The 12,763-nt window shown below is 43.5% G+C and overlaps 1 protein-coding gene across 1 annotated transcript in view; it reads left to right on the forward strand.

Moving 5' to 3' along the window:
- The first annotated feature begins 3,616 nt into the window (after positions 1-3,616).
- Positions 3,617-12,763, forward strand: part of LOC106818230 — an 11,690-nt gene continuing 2,543 nt past the window's right edge. The window contains exons 1-5 of the mRNA XM_014822955.1: positions 3,617-3,760; positions 5,525-5,684; positions 6,019-6,294; positions 6,683-6,821; positions 11,719-11,846. Of these exons, the coding sequence (XP_014678441.1) occupies positions 3,626-3,760; positions 5,525-5,684; positions 6,019-6,294; positions 6,683-6,821; positions 11,719-11,846 (838 nt within the window). The 5' untranslated portion in view covers positions 3,617-3,625. The remainder of the gene's footprint in view (positions 3,761-5,524; positions 5,685-6,018; positions 6,295-6,682; positions 6,822-11,718; positions 11,847-12,763) is intronic.

Below are 12,763 nucleotides of genomic sequence, written 5' to 3' on the forward strand. Positions count from 1 at the left end.
TTCTACATCACGCCATCATGTCCTACCCTCATACCAGCATGCTCTACTTCACTTCATCATGCTCCACGTCACGCTACCATGCTCTGTTCTACGTCACGCTATCATGCTCTACGTCACGCTATCATGCTCTACGTCACGCCACCATGTTCTACGTCACGCTATCATGCTCTACGTCACGCCACCATGTTCTACGTCACGCCATCATGTTCTACGTCACGCTATCATGCTCTACGTCACGCTACCATGTTCTACGTCACGCCACCATGTTCTACGTTACGCCACCATGTTCTACGTCACGCCACCATGTTCTACGTTACGCCACCATGTTCTACGTCACGCCACCATGTACTACGTCACGCCGCCATGTCCTACGTCACGCTATTGTGTTCTACCTCACGCTGTCATGTTCTATGTCACGCCGTGACCTCTGACCTGCGCTTGCTGACGTTGCAGAGTTCTGTGATCCGTCGCCGTGTAACCTCGGTGCGTGCGAGCCAAGAGAGGGTGGATACAGCTGCCGCTGCGTGGAAGGCTACGGCGGCAAGAACTGCGACGTCTGTAAGTTACCTCACACAGAGGGCGCTGTTAGCTGTGTGACACACACACACACACACACAGATGGCGCTGTTAGCTGTGTGTGACACACACACAGAGGGCGCTGTAAGCTGTGTGACACACACACACACACACACNCGACACACACACACACACACACACACACACACACACACACACACACACACACACACAGAGGGCGCCGTTAGTTACGTTACACACACAGCGAGGGCGCTGTTAGTTATCTAATATGTACGTTATTTAATCTGTACGCGTTATCTAACGCGACGATATGAATATGTTATCTAAGACAAGATCAAAAGCAGAAGTCCGCAAACTTCACAAGAGTGTGTGTTGAGAGACGGGTTAGAACCCATAGAATCATAGATGGAAACCAGAACGCTGATCGACCAATCTAATTAACCGCAGCAAGGACGCTAGCGCCTCTACCGAGTTATGACAAAATACAGCGGGAGATTTGTGTTTACATTGACTAATAACGGAGATAATCATCTCCTTTAAACTATCAGTTATTTATATTATATATATTATCAGAGTGAACACCACGTTTCTATGGTGTCTTTTTTGCCACCATGAAATTTCAAAATGTATTTTTATTGGATATATCTGCTTTTAAATTAGTTTGTTGAGCGACTTATGAATGTCTACCAACTACGATCTTAGAAAACAACGATAAACAAAAAATTCTGAGATGATTAGATCATGATTTCATTTGCATATATACTATACATGCATGTACAATCTTAGACAAAATGGCCACCACTCGTTGTCATGACGACCGCTCTGCATGTCGACAGATCTCTGCGATACTATCGTCTGCCATAACAACGGCACGTGCGAGGCGGGCATGACCGCCGGTCACTGCGCATGCGTGGACGGCTACGAGGGGCACAATTGTGAGCTAGGTACGTAAATAGAGAGATAGAATGAGAGAGAGGGGAAGAGAGGGAGAGAGGGGGAGAGGACAGAACGCGGGAAAATGAGAGGGAGGGAGAGGGAGAGAGCGAGCCGAAGATGGACACGGAGAGAGAGGGAGAGAAAGAGGGAAGCAAGGAGCAAGAGAGAGAGAGAGAGAGAGAGAGAGAGAGAGAGAGAGAGAGAGAGAGAGAGAGAGAGAGAGAGAGAGAGAGAGAGAGAGAGCGTGTGCATTAACATACGCCGCTGTCAGTTATATTTAGTAGTAGTGATACGTAGTTTGTAATAGTATCTGCTGTATATCTATAATTTATATACATAATATGTACATATATATATATAAACTGGAATTGTTGCATGATAAAATTATGAAGAACGCCTAAATAGTATGTAATTATTATTGACTTTCCACACGAAAAACGAAATGATATAATATATATATAATAAACCCAATGTTAGAAGTTATGTCTAGATATTAAAACATGTCTGGAAATATAGACATATTTATAATATATATCATCTCTCTCTCTCTCTCTCGTCGTCTCTCCCTCGTCTCCTCCTCTCTCTCTCTCTGTCTCCATATGCGTCTCTTCTCATCTCTCTCTCTCTCTCCCTTGCACGCTTCAGCTCGCGAATCTTTTCCTCCACCCCCCTGTCCCCTTCTCCCTCTTCTCAGTCGTCTAACCCTGTGTCTTTCTTTCTTTCCTTCCCTCATGTATACATTCGTAAGCACGTACATCGCACTTCAACGCCTTGCTTCGCCCGTGTGGCAGTGCTCGCTCCGAGTAAGGCACTACATCATCTCGGCTCCCGTACAACAGTTTCGGGCGAGAGTTGCCTGGGGTCACACACCCGATCGGACGACGACATGATATCCGCCTCGGTCGGAGCTCGATCGACGAATCGCCTCATACGCCGCCACCTACAGTCCGTTAGACCGGACGTACAGAGCAACGTGGCGGTGCGCGCGCAGGATGGGCACCACTAATGACGGATCCGTATTCCATATACAGTCGAAGGTAGGCGGATTGTTTGAGTTGTGCGTCGATAGAGGGGCGCAGCGCAGTCGACGGCAACCGCTAGACGATGATCCGTATCCATACGTCGATGGTAGACGAAGTCGTTACGCGGTCGATTGGCATGTCACGGCCAAAAGACAGGTGATCTAATATATTAGCTAGAACTTGTATTATATAGGCCTATATAATATATATATAATATAGGCCTATCTATATAGTATTATGTGGTGTGATGTGTGCTGTGTGCTGTGTCGTGTGTGTGTGGTGTTGTGTGTGTGTGTGTGTGTGTGTGTGTGTGTGTGTGTGTAGGTGTGTGTGTGTGTGTGTGTGTGTGTGTGTGTGTGGCGTGTGCGTGGTCCGTGGCGTGTGCGATGTGCGTGTGCGTGTGCGTGTGGTGTGTGTGTGTGTGTGTGTGTGTGTGTATGTGCGTGTGCGTGTGGCGCGCTGCGCGCGTCCGCGCGTAGTGTGTTGTGGTGTTGTGGTGTGTGTGTGTGTGTGTGTGTGTTGTGTGTGCGTGCGTGTGTGTGTGATAGTTATATATAGATCAGTGCTGTGTGCCCCAACATCTACGAAGATATCTTATTTTGCACGTGTAGTATTATTGTTATTACAATATGTATTACAATATTACCTTATTATTACAATATGTATATATTGTATTAATATTTAATTATTTATTTATATATATACATAGACCAATATATTATATATATTGTATATTATATATTTATATATATATATATATCAAAATATTGTCGTAAACACATTTTTATCTTATTTATTCTAATATGACGATTGCATTTATATACGTACTACACACAACCATATAGCTTTGTATATATGGATATACAATATTTTGATGCAATTTTGTCGATTCCCCTCCGATCCACATTACACGCATTAAAATATAATATTATTTATCATCACCTTAATAGCAATAGTAATGATAATAATAATAATAATAATAATAATAATAATAATAATAATAATAATAATAATAAAAATAACACTAACTATAATATTAGACAATATAAAAATATAATGACATAATGAAGTGAAACATGATAACATGTGCTGCCATCTATCGCGTCGTTGTCTAGGTGAATCTGACGAGAATGCACATCATCATGGCGGTGGCCGTACAGGCGGACAGCCTTAAGCAGAGAGGCACCAAGTACTTCACGCTAGAGTACGCCACAGACGACGCTGATAACTTCACCACGTACATGGGATTCGGCAATGAAGCCAAGGTGTGAATGTAATCCGACCCGTCTCTCTTTCTCTCTCTCTCTCTCTCTCTCTCTCTCTTTCTCTCTACCTCTCGTCTCTCTCCTCTCTCTCTCTCTCTCTCTCTCTCTCTCTCGTTTTTTCTCTCTCTCTCTCCTCTGCTCTCTCCTTCTCTTCTTTGAGCGCGCGCTTCTCTCTCTCTCTCGCTCTCTCTCTCTCTCTCTCTCTCCCTCTCTCTCTCTCTCTCTCTCACTCTCTCTATAGCGCGTCTCTCTCTCTCTTTCTCTCTAGCGCGCTTCTCTCTCTTCTTTCTCTTAGCTCTCTCTCTCTCTCTTTCTCTTTTTCCTAGCGCGCGCTCCTCTCTCTTCTCTCTCTCTCTCTCTCTCTCTCTCTCTCTCTCTCTCTCTCTCATATATATTATCTATCTATCCATATCTTCTCTCTCTGTGCATGTGTGTGTGTGTTGTGTGTGTCGTTTGTGCTGTGTGTGTGTTGTGTGTGAGGTGCCCAATGTGGTGTCCTGTCTTTGCTCTGTCTGTCGCGCTCTCTGTCTTTCTGCTCTCTCTCGTCTCTCTCACGCTGTCGTCTGTCTCTCTCTCTCGCTCACTCTACCCTCCATTCCTTTCCTCTGTCTCTCGCTTCTCTCTCTCGTTCTCTCTCTCTCACTCTCATCGGTGTGTGTGTGTGTGTGTGTGTGTGTGTGTGTGTGTGTGTGTGTGTGTGTGTGTGTGTGACTGTGTGTGTGGTACTGTGTACTGTGTCGCTCTCTGTACCCTGTCTCATTCCTCTGTGTCGCTATCTTTCTCCTCCCCTCTGCCTCTCTCTCTATTCTTTCTCTATCGGTGTTCTTGTCTCTCCCTCTCTTTCCCACTCTCTTCTCTCTCTTTCTCTCTCTCTCTCTCTCTGTGTGTGTGTTTCTGCTCTATCGGTCTCTGTCTCTTCCTCTCTTCCCCCTCTCTCTGCTTACTTCCCTTACTCTCCTCCTATCTGAGCTCCTGTCTATCTATTCTATCTATCTATCTCTACACTAACACATTGCCTGACTTCGCTATCAAGCACAAGTATTCTACATCAATATTTCTTTTACAGATACCAACTCAAACCCACCCTCCACACTAACTCACCACTCAACCCACACCTGGATCCCAGCGTACCCATCCCTCCCCACACCATCCAAGCATACCCAGCCTTTCACATACCCACCCTCCACCACACTCACTCCTCACCACACATCCAAGCATACCCACCCCTCCACATACACCAGCCGCACCTCACTCTTCAAAACACCCAATTCTCCAAACCATACCCATCCATCCCACACCCCCCCTCCACACACCCACACCCGCACTCACCCCTTCCCACACCCATTTTAGCACACACATCTCGCAGCATACCCACACACTCCGCCACCCCCCCCCCACCCACCCTCCCACACACTTACCCCGCCACCCACCCCTTCCCACACCCACCCCGCACCCACCCTCCCCAACTCATCTCCAGCACACCCATCACCACACTCACCCCTCCCCACATACGAACGCTGCGTTGCTTCCGCTGCCCTCTCTCTCTCTCTCTCTCTCTCTCTCTCTCTCTCTCTTCTCTCTCTCTCTCTCTCTCTCTCTCTCTCTGCTCTCTCTCTCTCCTCTCTCTTCTTTCTATCTCTCTCTCTCTCTGTCTCTCTCTCTCTCATCTCTCTCTCTCTCTCTTATATATATATATATATATATATATCATATATATACTATATGATATATACCGATAACGTCGTATCTTAATCGTTTTTGCAGATCATAGATGGCCAGCCACAGGCACGGCAGACGACACGGTGTTGCTGCGCTGGCTTCCCGTTGCCCATCACGGCGCAGTATGTGCGTCTGCTGCCGATACAAGCTGCCGACAACAACGGCATCGGACTGCGCATGGACCTGTATGGATACGAGTGGTCAGGTAGGGGGCGCTAGCGTATGCGTCGTTACTGACAGCGTCCGTTGTTACCGCGCTTACAGAGGCAAGAAGTGACGTAGACGACGGTTGCTTGGAGAGAGAGGAAGTGACGTAGAAGCGGTCGCTTACAGAGGGAGGAAGTGACGTAGAAGCGGTTTGGTTTCCTGGCCAGAGGGCGGCAGTGACACACTAATAATATTGAGAATAATATATATATATTGAGAATAATATATATATATAAATGACGTACAAACTATGACTGCGGTCTCTGTGTTCCACTACGTTCCACTGAAGCCCTTTCATACTTTACCTACGTATACCGCTCTCATCATCGCAGACCGTGACCGCTCCTGCGACACCCACTGGCAACTGGAGAGCTACGTAGGCTGGCAGCTAGGCGACTACGGTTACCGTGCCGAGCAGCCGACGCTTGCCGATTGCCACACGGAGTGCCTCCACCTGAAGCCCTTCCCATGCCGCTCGCTCAACTACGATGACGTCACGCAGCTGTGCACGCTGAATAACGGCACGGCGGTGACGAAGCGAGGCCAGTACGAACAGACGACAGCAGCTGACGTGAATCTGGGGAACTATTACGAGCTGACGTGTCAACGTAAGTACGGGCGTGTGGGGGGTGCGTGTGTATGTGTGTGTGGGTGTGTGGGTGTGTGTGTGTGTGTTGGGGTATGTGTGTGTGCCTGTGTGTGTGTGTGCGTGCATGTGTATGTGTGCGTGCGTGCGTGCGTGTGCGTGTGTGCGCGCGCATGTGTGTAGTGGTGTATGTGTGTGTGCGTGCATGCGTGCGTGCGTGTGCGTGTGTATGTGTGTGTGCGTACATGCGTTCGTGCGGGCGTGTGCGTGTGCGTGCGTGTATGCATGCGTGTGCGTGTGTGCGTGCGTGCGTGTATGTGCGCGCCACCCTAAACATCTTCTAATGAGCTACAACTGTTAGACCAATATATAGCATCTATGAAGAGTAACTGTCCGCTCATCTTCTGCAGCGAGATGCAAGGAGGATTTTAACGTGATAACGAGCGGCATGTGTGATTTCATTGATGACGTCAGCGTACGCAATCTTGGCTCAGGAGATGTCGCGGCCTGTAAGCAGCTCTGCTTGTCCGAAACTTTGTTTACGTGCAGGTAGGTGGCGCGACCGACGGTACAAAAAGATCGCAGTTGCTCGTGTACGTTCCTAAATGCTTATGAAGGGTTGTGAATGTTCGTGAACTTTGGTGAATACTAATACACATTCGTCAATCGTTCTGGGCGTTCATAAATGTTCATGAACGTTCGTGAATACACGTGCATGCTCGTAAATGATGCTGAATTTTCGTGAACGTTAGTGAATGCTCGTGTATGTTCGTGAATATTCGTGAATCTTCGTGTATGTTCGTAAATGTTTGTGATTTTTTGGTCGATAAACTCTTGTTTGATGATTGTAATAAATTCTCGTATGGTAGAAAATAGTTGTAAACCTTTAACTAAAAAGCTTCAGGAGTAGAGAAATCCTTGAACATCTTATGTGTTAATAATTAAAATTAGGGTTAGGGTTACGGTTAAGGTTAGGGTTAGAATTAGGGCTCGGGTTAGGATTAGGGTTAGGCTTAGGCTTAGGGTCATGATTAGGGTTAGGGCTAGAGCTAGGCATAGGCTTAGGGTTAAGATTAGGTCTAGGATTATAGTTAGGGTTAGGGTTAGGATTACGCCTAGTGTTAGAATTAGGGTTAGGGTTGTTGTTAGGGTTAGGGTTAGGATTAGAGTTAGGGTCAGGGTCAGGGTTAGGGTTGGGCTTAAGATTAGGGTTAGGGTTAGGGTTAGGGTTAGGGTTAGGGTTAGGGTTAGTGTTCGGGTTAAGGGTAGGGTTGGGGTTAGGGTAAGCGTTTGGGTTAGAGTTAGGGTTAGGCTTAGGTTTATGGTTCGGGTTAGGGGTAGGGTTAGGGTTAGAATAAAGTTTAGGGTTAGGGTTATAGTTAAGGGTAGGGTTAGAGTTAGGGTAAAGCTTAGGGTTCGGGTTATAGTTAGGTTTAGGGTTAGGATCAGGATTAAGGTTTGGGTTAGGGTTAGGGTTAGTATTAGGTTTAAAGTTAGGGTAAGGGTTGGTGTCATGGTTAGGAATAGTGGTAATGTTAGGGTTAGATATAAAGCCATGGCTGGGACGTAAACTAATATATCGTATCATAACGAAACATAATATAAGATAATGTAACGTAACGTAACATAACATAACATAACATATATAACACGATGATAACAATAATATATAATAGGAACAATATAACAGTAATATAATTAAGACAAAACATATAATGTGAGAATATATTATATATCATATTATTATTATTATTATTATTATTATTATTATTATTATTATATTATACATATATATATGTATATGTATGTACTTATATATACTATATATTATATATATATATATATATTATATATATATATATATATTTATATTTTATGATATAACGTTATATGTAACCTGTATTGTGTGATGGTATATAATATAACGTTTGTATTATTTGACATTATTAACGTTTAATTTTCACCCTTCTGGTATTAGTGTCTGATTATATATATGTTATAACTCTGATATGAACCTGTACTTTGTAATAATTTATATATATAACTACGTGTGTGTCTGAACCGTCGCCAGATGCGTTTAACTATCAAGCAGAGTGACGCCAGGCGATGTGAAGCTGTTTTCAGCAAAGACCTCATCTAAAGCGCACCTGACCGTGCACGGGACCAAGCTATCTACGACACTACGAGAAAAGACCTCAGGCTGTACCACGAATGTTATGTTCACACGGCCGTCTTCATCACATCGCACTGTTCACTGACTCGGCGTTTTTATAACAACAATATACACGCCACATACAACAACATAACAGCAACAACAGTTTCTTAGCAACAGCAATACAACAAACAGACAATCAACAACACACAATTTCACAACTATAGCCAACAACAACGTAAAGAACGTATTCCCGCCGTCAAGACGCAAGTTGCAGTGTGCAACGACAGCGCATTAGTACAACAACATACAAATATATTATCTATTATAACACGAGCAACATACAACAACAACATCAGCCAACATACATACAATCTAACTAACAACTATACTATAGACAATCATATATCAACATAGTCGCTTTCTTTTTACTTTAGTTTCTTTTTTTTTGTTTTATTTGAACTATGAAAACATTACTAAGTGAGGCAGACTAGTTATCAAATAAGTTATTTTTCGTGTAACTTCATAACAAGGTAGAACGGACAATAAACGTTAACAATCATACAACGTTATCGACATCAACATACAACAAAAAGGAACTATAAGTAATCAGCGGAAGCGGATATATCATACATAAATCACCCGTTATAATCATCATCATTAATGCATTCCATCCCAACAACAACAACAACAACAACGACTACGACGACGATCGACGACGATCTGACGTATCCGACAACAACAAGCAAACTAGAAACAATTAATTCGCAACATACTTTGGCTATGCTTAGCAGCTAGCATACAACAACATCAACATTTCATCGAACAAGAAAAAATCGCTCGTTCTGTATTATAGCATTACAAGTGCCAATCAATTGTTCAGTCTACTCTGGTGCCGTGAATGGTGTATATATGTAACAGATAGTCCTTTGTCTTTCACTTGCATGCTGTGGTTCTGGTCATAAATGGCTTTACTACACAGCTGCCAACCAGTTTTCTAAAACTGACTATGTTTACTTGCGACTAAAAGACGTGGACATCGTCTTACAAATCTTGTGTATATCAGATTATATAGCGTTATAGTTAACATTTTATTAGTACATGCAGACTTGATAAATATTAGCCAATTATTTTGCAGCAATGAAAGCCAAATATTGAAACGATTGTTGATAAACATTGATGGAGTAATACTAGGCACAAACAGAATAACAATATTGAACAAATCTTTATTGGTAATCCGGTTCTTCTACTATCCACAAGATTACGATAGAATACCACATATAAATATTATACCTCAATATAACACTAAGTCTTGATTGTGAACTTATATAGTTTATAGGATCCAACATGCCCAAATGGTAAGATTATGATAAAGTTTTTTGTACCGAATAGTATTAATCCTACGTATCTTATATTATTATATATATATTGTTTAAAATAAATTTATATGTTACAAGTATGTATTTGTAATGCCTGCTAACTATTGTATAGTAATTCCATACCTGGAAATATAACAAAATTAAAAAAAAAAACGAAAAACATCAACGACGACGCACGACAGACGACGCATGACGAACGACGATGACCGACGATGACGACGATGATCGACGACGAACGACGATGACGGACGCATTGACGGACGCACGACGACAAACGGGATGCCGCGATTGGACGACGACGGACGTACGAAAACAAGGCAAGCTCATCATTTGTAATATCAAGACACCACGCAGCGAGCAGCCAGCTAGCAGCAATATATCAACAACTAACAACAACATTACCAACAACAACAAACACACAAACAACACACAACAACACACAACAACCACACAGACATACGTTTACTGTAACAATGACGGAAAATCAATATAGACAACAATCAACAGTAACAATATGATGCTACAAAAACAACCGCACAGCAACAACACTTAATAATAACAGTACAATCAAAATTCAGCATTCAAAGAGCTAGTGCAATACAACACACAACCAACAACACGTCCTACTGACAACCACCGACATTTGTGCTACTGATGGTTAAATCATTCTCTGCACTCCCGGTCTCTCTCAACCCTCTGTCTTCTCCTCCCTCCCTCACTCTCTCCCTCTCTTTCTGCACCCTCTCTCTCTCTCACCGCTCTCTGCTCTTTCACTCTTGACACTATATACACTCTCTCTCACCTCTCTCTTCTCTCTCTCACCCTTCTCCTTCACCGCCTCTCTCTCACCTTTCTCTCCTCTCACCCTCTCACTCTCACTCTCGCCACTTCTCTCTCTCTCTTGCATCTCGCTCCGTCCCTCTTTCCTTCATTCTCCTCTTTCATAATCTACTTTCTCCGTTCTGCTCTCTCTCTGCTCTCGCTTACCCTTATCTTCTTCTCTCACACTCTTCATCTCTTCGCCTCCCTCTCTCTTTCTACTCATACTCTTCACCCTCTCTCTCACCCTTCTCTCTTCTCTCTTTCTCTACTAGATCCATGCTCTGTCGGCTGGTCAATCGTTGACAACGTCTGCATGCGAGCTTTCCAGGAAGAAGTCACCATGGAGCAGGCTTTCGCTGGCTGCGTGGCGGAAGAGGCGACCTTACTGAAGCTAGAGACTCCCACCAAGTCTTACAACGTTTACCGATGGCTGAGGGACGACCCGGACATGACGTGTACGGCTTCAGTTTGTTTTAGTGTTGGATGCCGCGCCCGCTTGAGGGACGAAGAGATCACTTGTTACTTTTTACCAGCAATCGTACTCTCCCACTGTCTCACTGTTTCACTGTTTTACTGTATCACTGCCTCACTATCTCACGGTCTCACTGTCTCACTCTCTCACTGTCTCACTCTCTCACTGTCTCACTGCCTCGTGGCCTCACTGTCTCATTGTCTCACTGTCTCACTGTCTCACTGTCTCACTGTCTCACTGTCTCACTGTTTCACTGTCTCATTGTCTCACTCTCTTACTGCCTCACTGACGCACTGTCTCAATGTCTTACTATCTCACTATCTCACTGCCTCACTGTATCACTGTATCGCTGCCTCAATGTCTCACTGTCTCACTATCTTACTGCCTCACTGACAAAAGCCACACCGATTAAAGCTTGAATTGAAGCTGTTCCTACTTCGACCCGCAGTGCTGATCTATCTGTATAATTAACCTGGTCTCTTTGCGTCTTCGTTATAGCCCACTGACAGCCTAATTATTATAGAGGTTATAATCTTATGAGGTTATGAGGTTATGAGGTTAATGTAACCTGTACTGTGTAATAATATATCATATAACTACGTGTGTGTCTGACGTCGGCAGATCGTTTAACTACAACAGAGTGACGCCAGCGTGTGAGCTGTTTCAGCAAACCTATCTAAAGCAGCACCTGACGTGCACGGACCAAGCTATCTACGACTACTACGAGAAAACCTCAGGCTGTCCAGAATGTATGTACACACGGCGGTCTTCACACACGCATGTTCACGACGGCGATAACAACAATATACACGCCACATACAACAACATACAGCAACAACAGCAGCAACAACAACAACAACAATAACGACAACAACAACAACAACCACAACAACAACTATAGCAACAATAACGTAGAAAACGTATTCCCGGTCAAAACGGACGCATGTGCACGACAGCGATAACAACAACATACAAATAAACAATAACACGTAGCAACATACAGCAACATCAGGCAACATACAACAGCAACAACAACATAACAACATAAATCAACATAGCGCAGTAACATGAAAACATACAAGAGCAACTATATCAAAAAAACAACAGCGACGACAACAACATACAACAAAAAGGAACATAAGTAACAGCAGAAACGGATATATTCAACAAAATCACCGTTATCATCATCAGCATTATCATAATCAACAACAACAACAACAACAACAACAACGACGACGACTACAACAAGCAAACAGCAATATTATGGGAACAACAACAACATCATCAACTACAACAACATCACCAACGAGAAAAATGGCTCGTTCTGTAACACTTCAAATGAATCAATTGTTCATCTACTGGTGGAATGTGAATATGTAACAGATGCCTGGTCTTCACTGCATGCTTGGTTGGTCATAAATGGTTACACACAGCTGCACCAGTTTTCTAAAACTGACATTATACTTGGACTAAAAGACGTGGACATCGTCGTCAACTTGTGTATACAGTTATATAGGTTAAACATTTATAGATGCAGACTTGAAAACATTAGCCCAAATTTTGCAGCAATGAAAGCCCATATTAAACATGTTATAAACATTGAAGAGAATATAGCACAAACAAATAACAATGTGAACAAATTTTATGGTAAACGTGCTTCTATATA

Source organism: Priapulus caudatus, unplaced genomic scaffold (assembly GCF_000485595.1).
Source record: "Priapulus caudatus unplaced genomic scaffold, Priapulus_caudatus-5.0.1 Scaffold2101, whole genome shotgun sequence".
Taxonomy (NCBI): domain Eukaryota; kingdom Metazoa; phylum Priapulida; class Priapulimorpha; order Priapulimorphida; family Priapulidae; genus Priapulus; species Priapulus caudatus.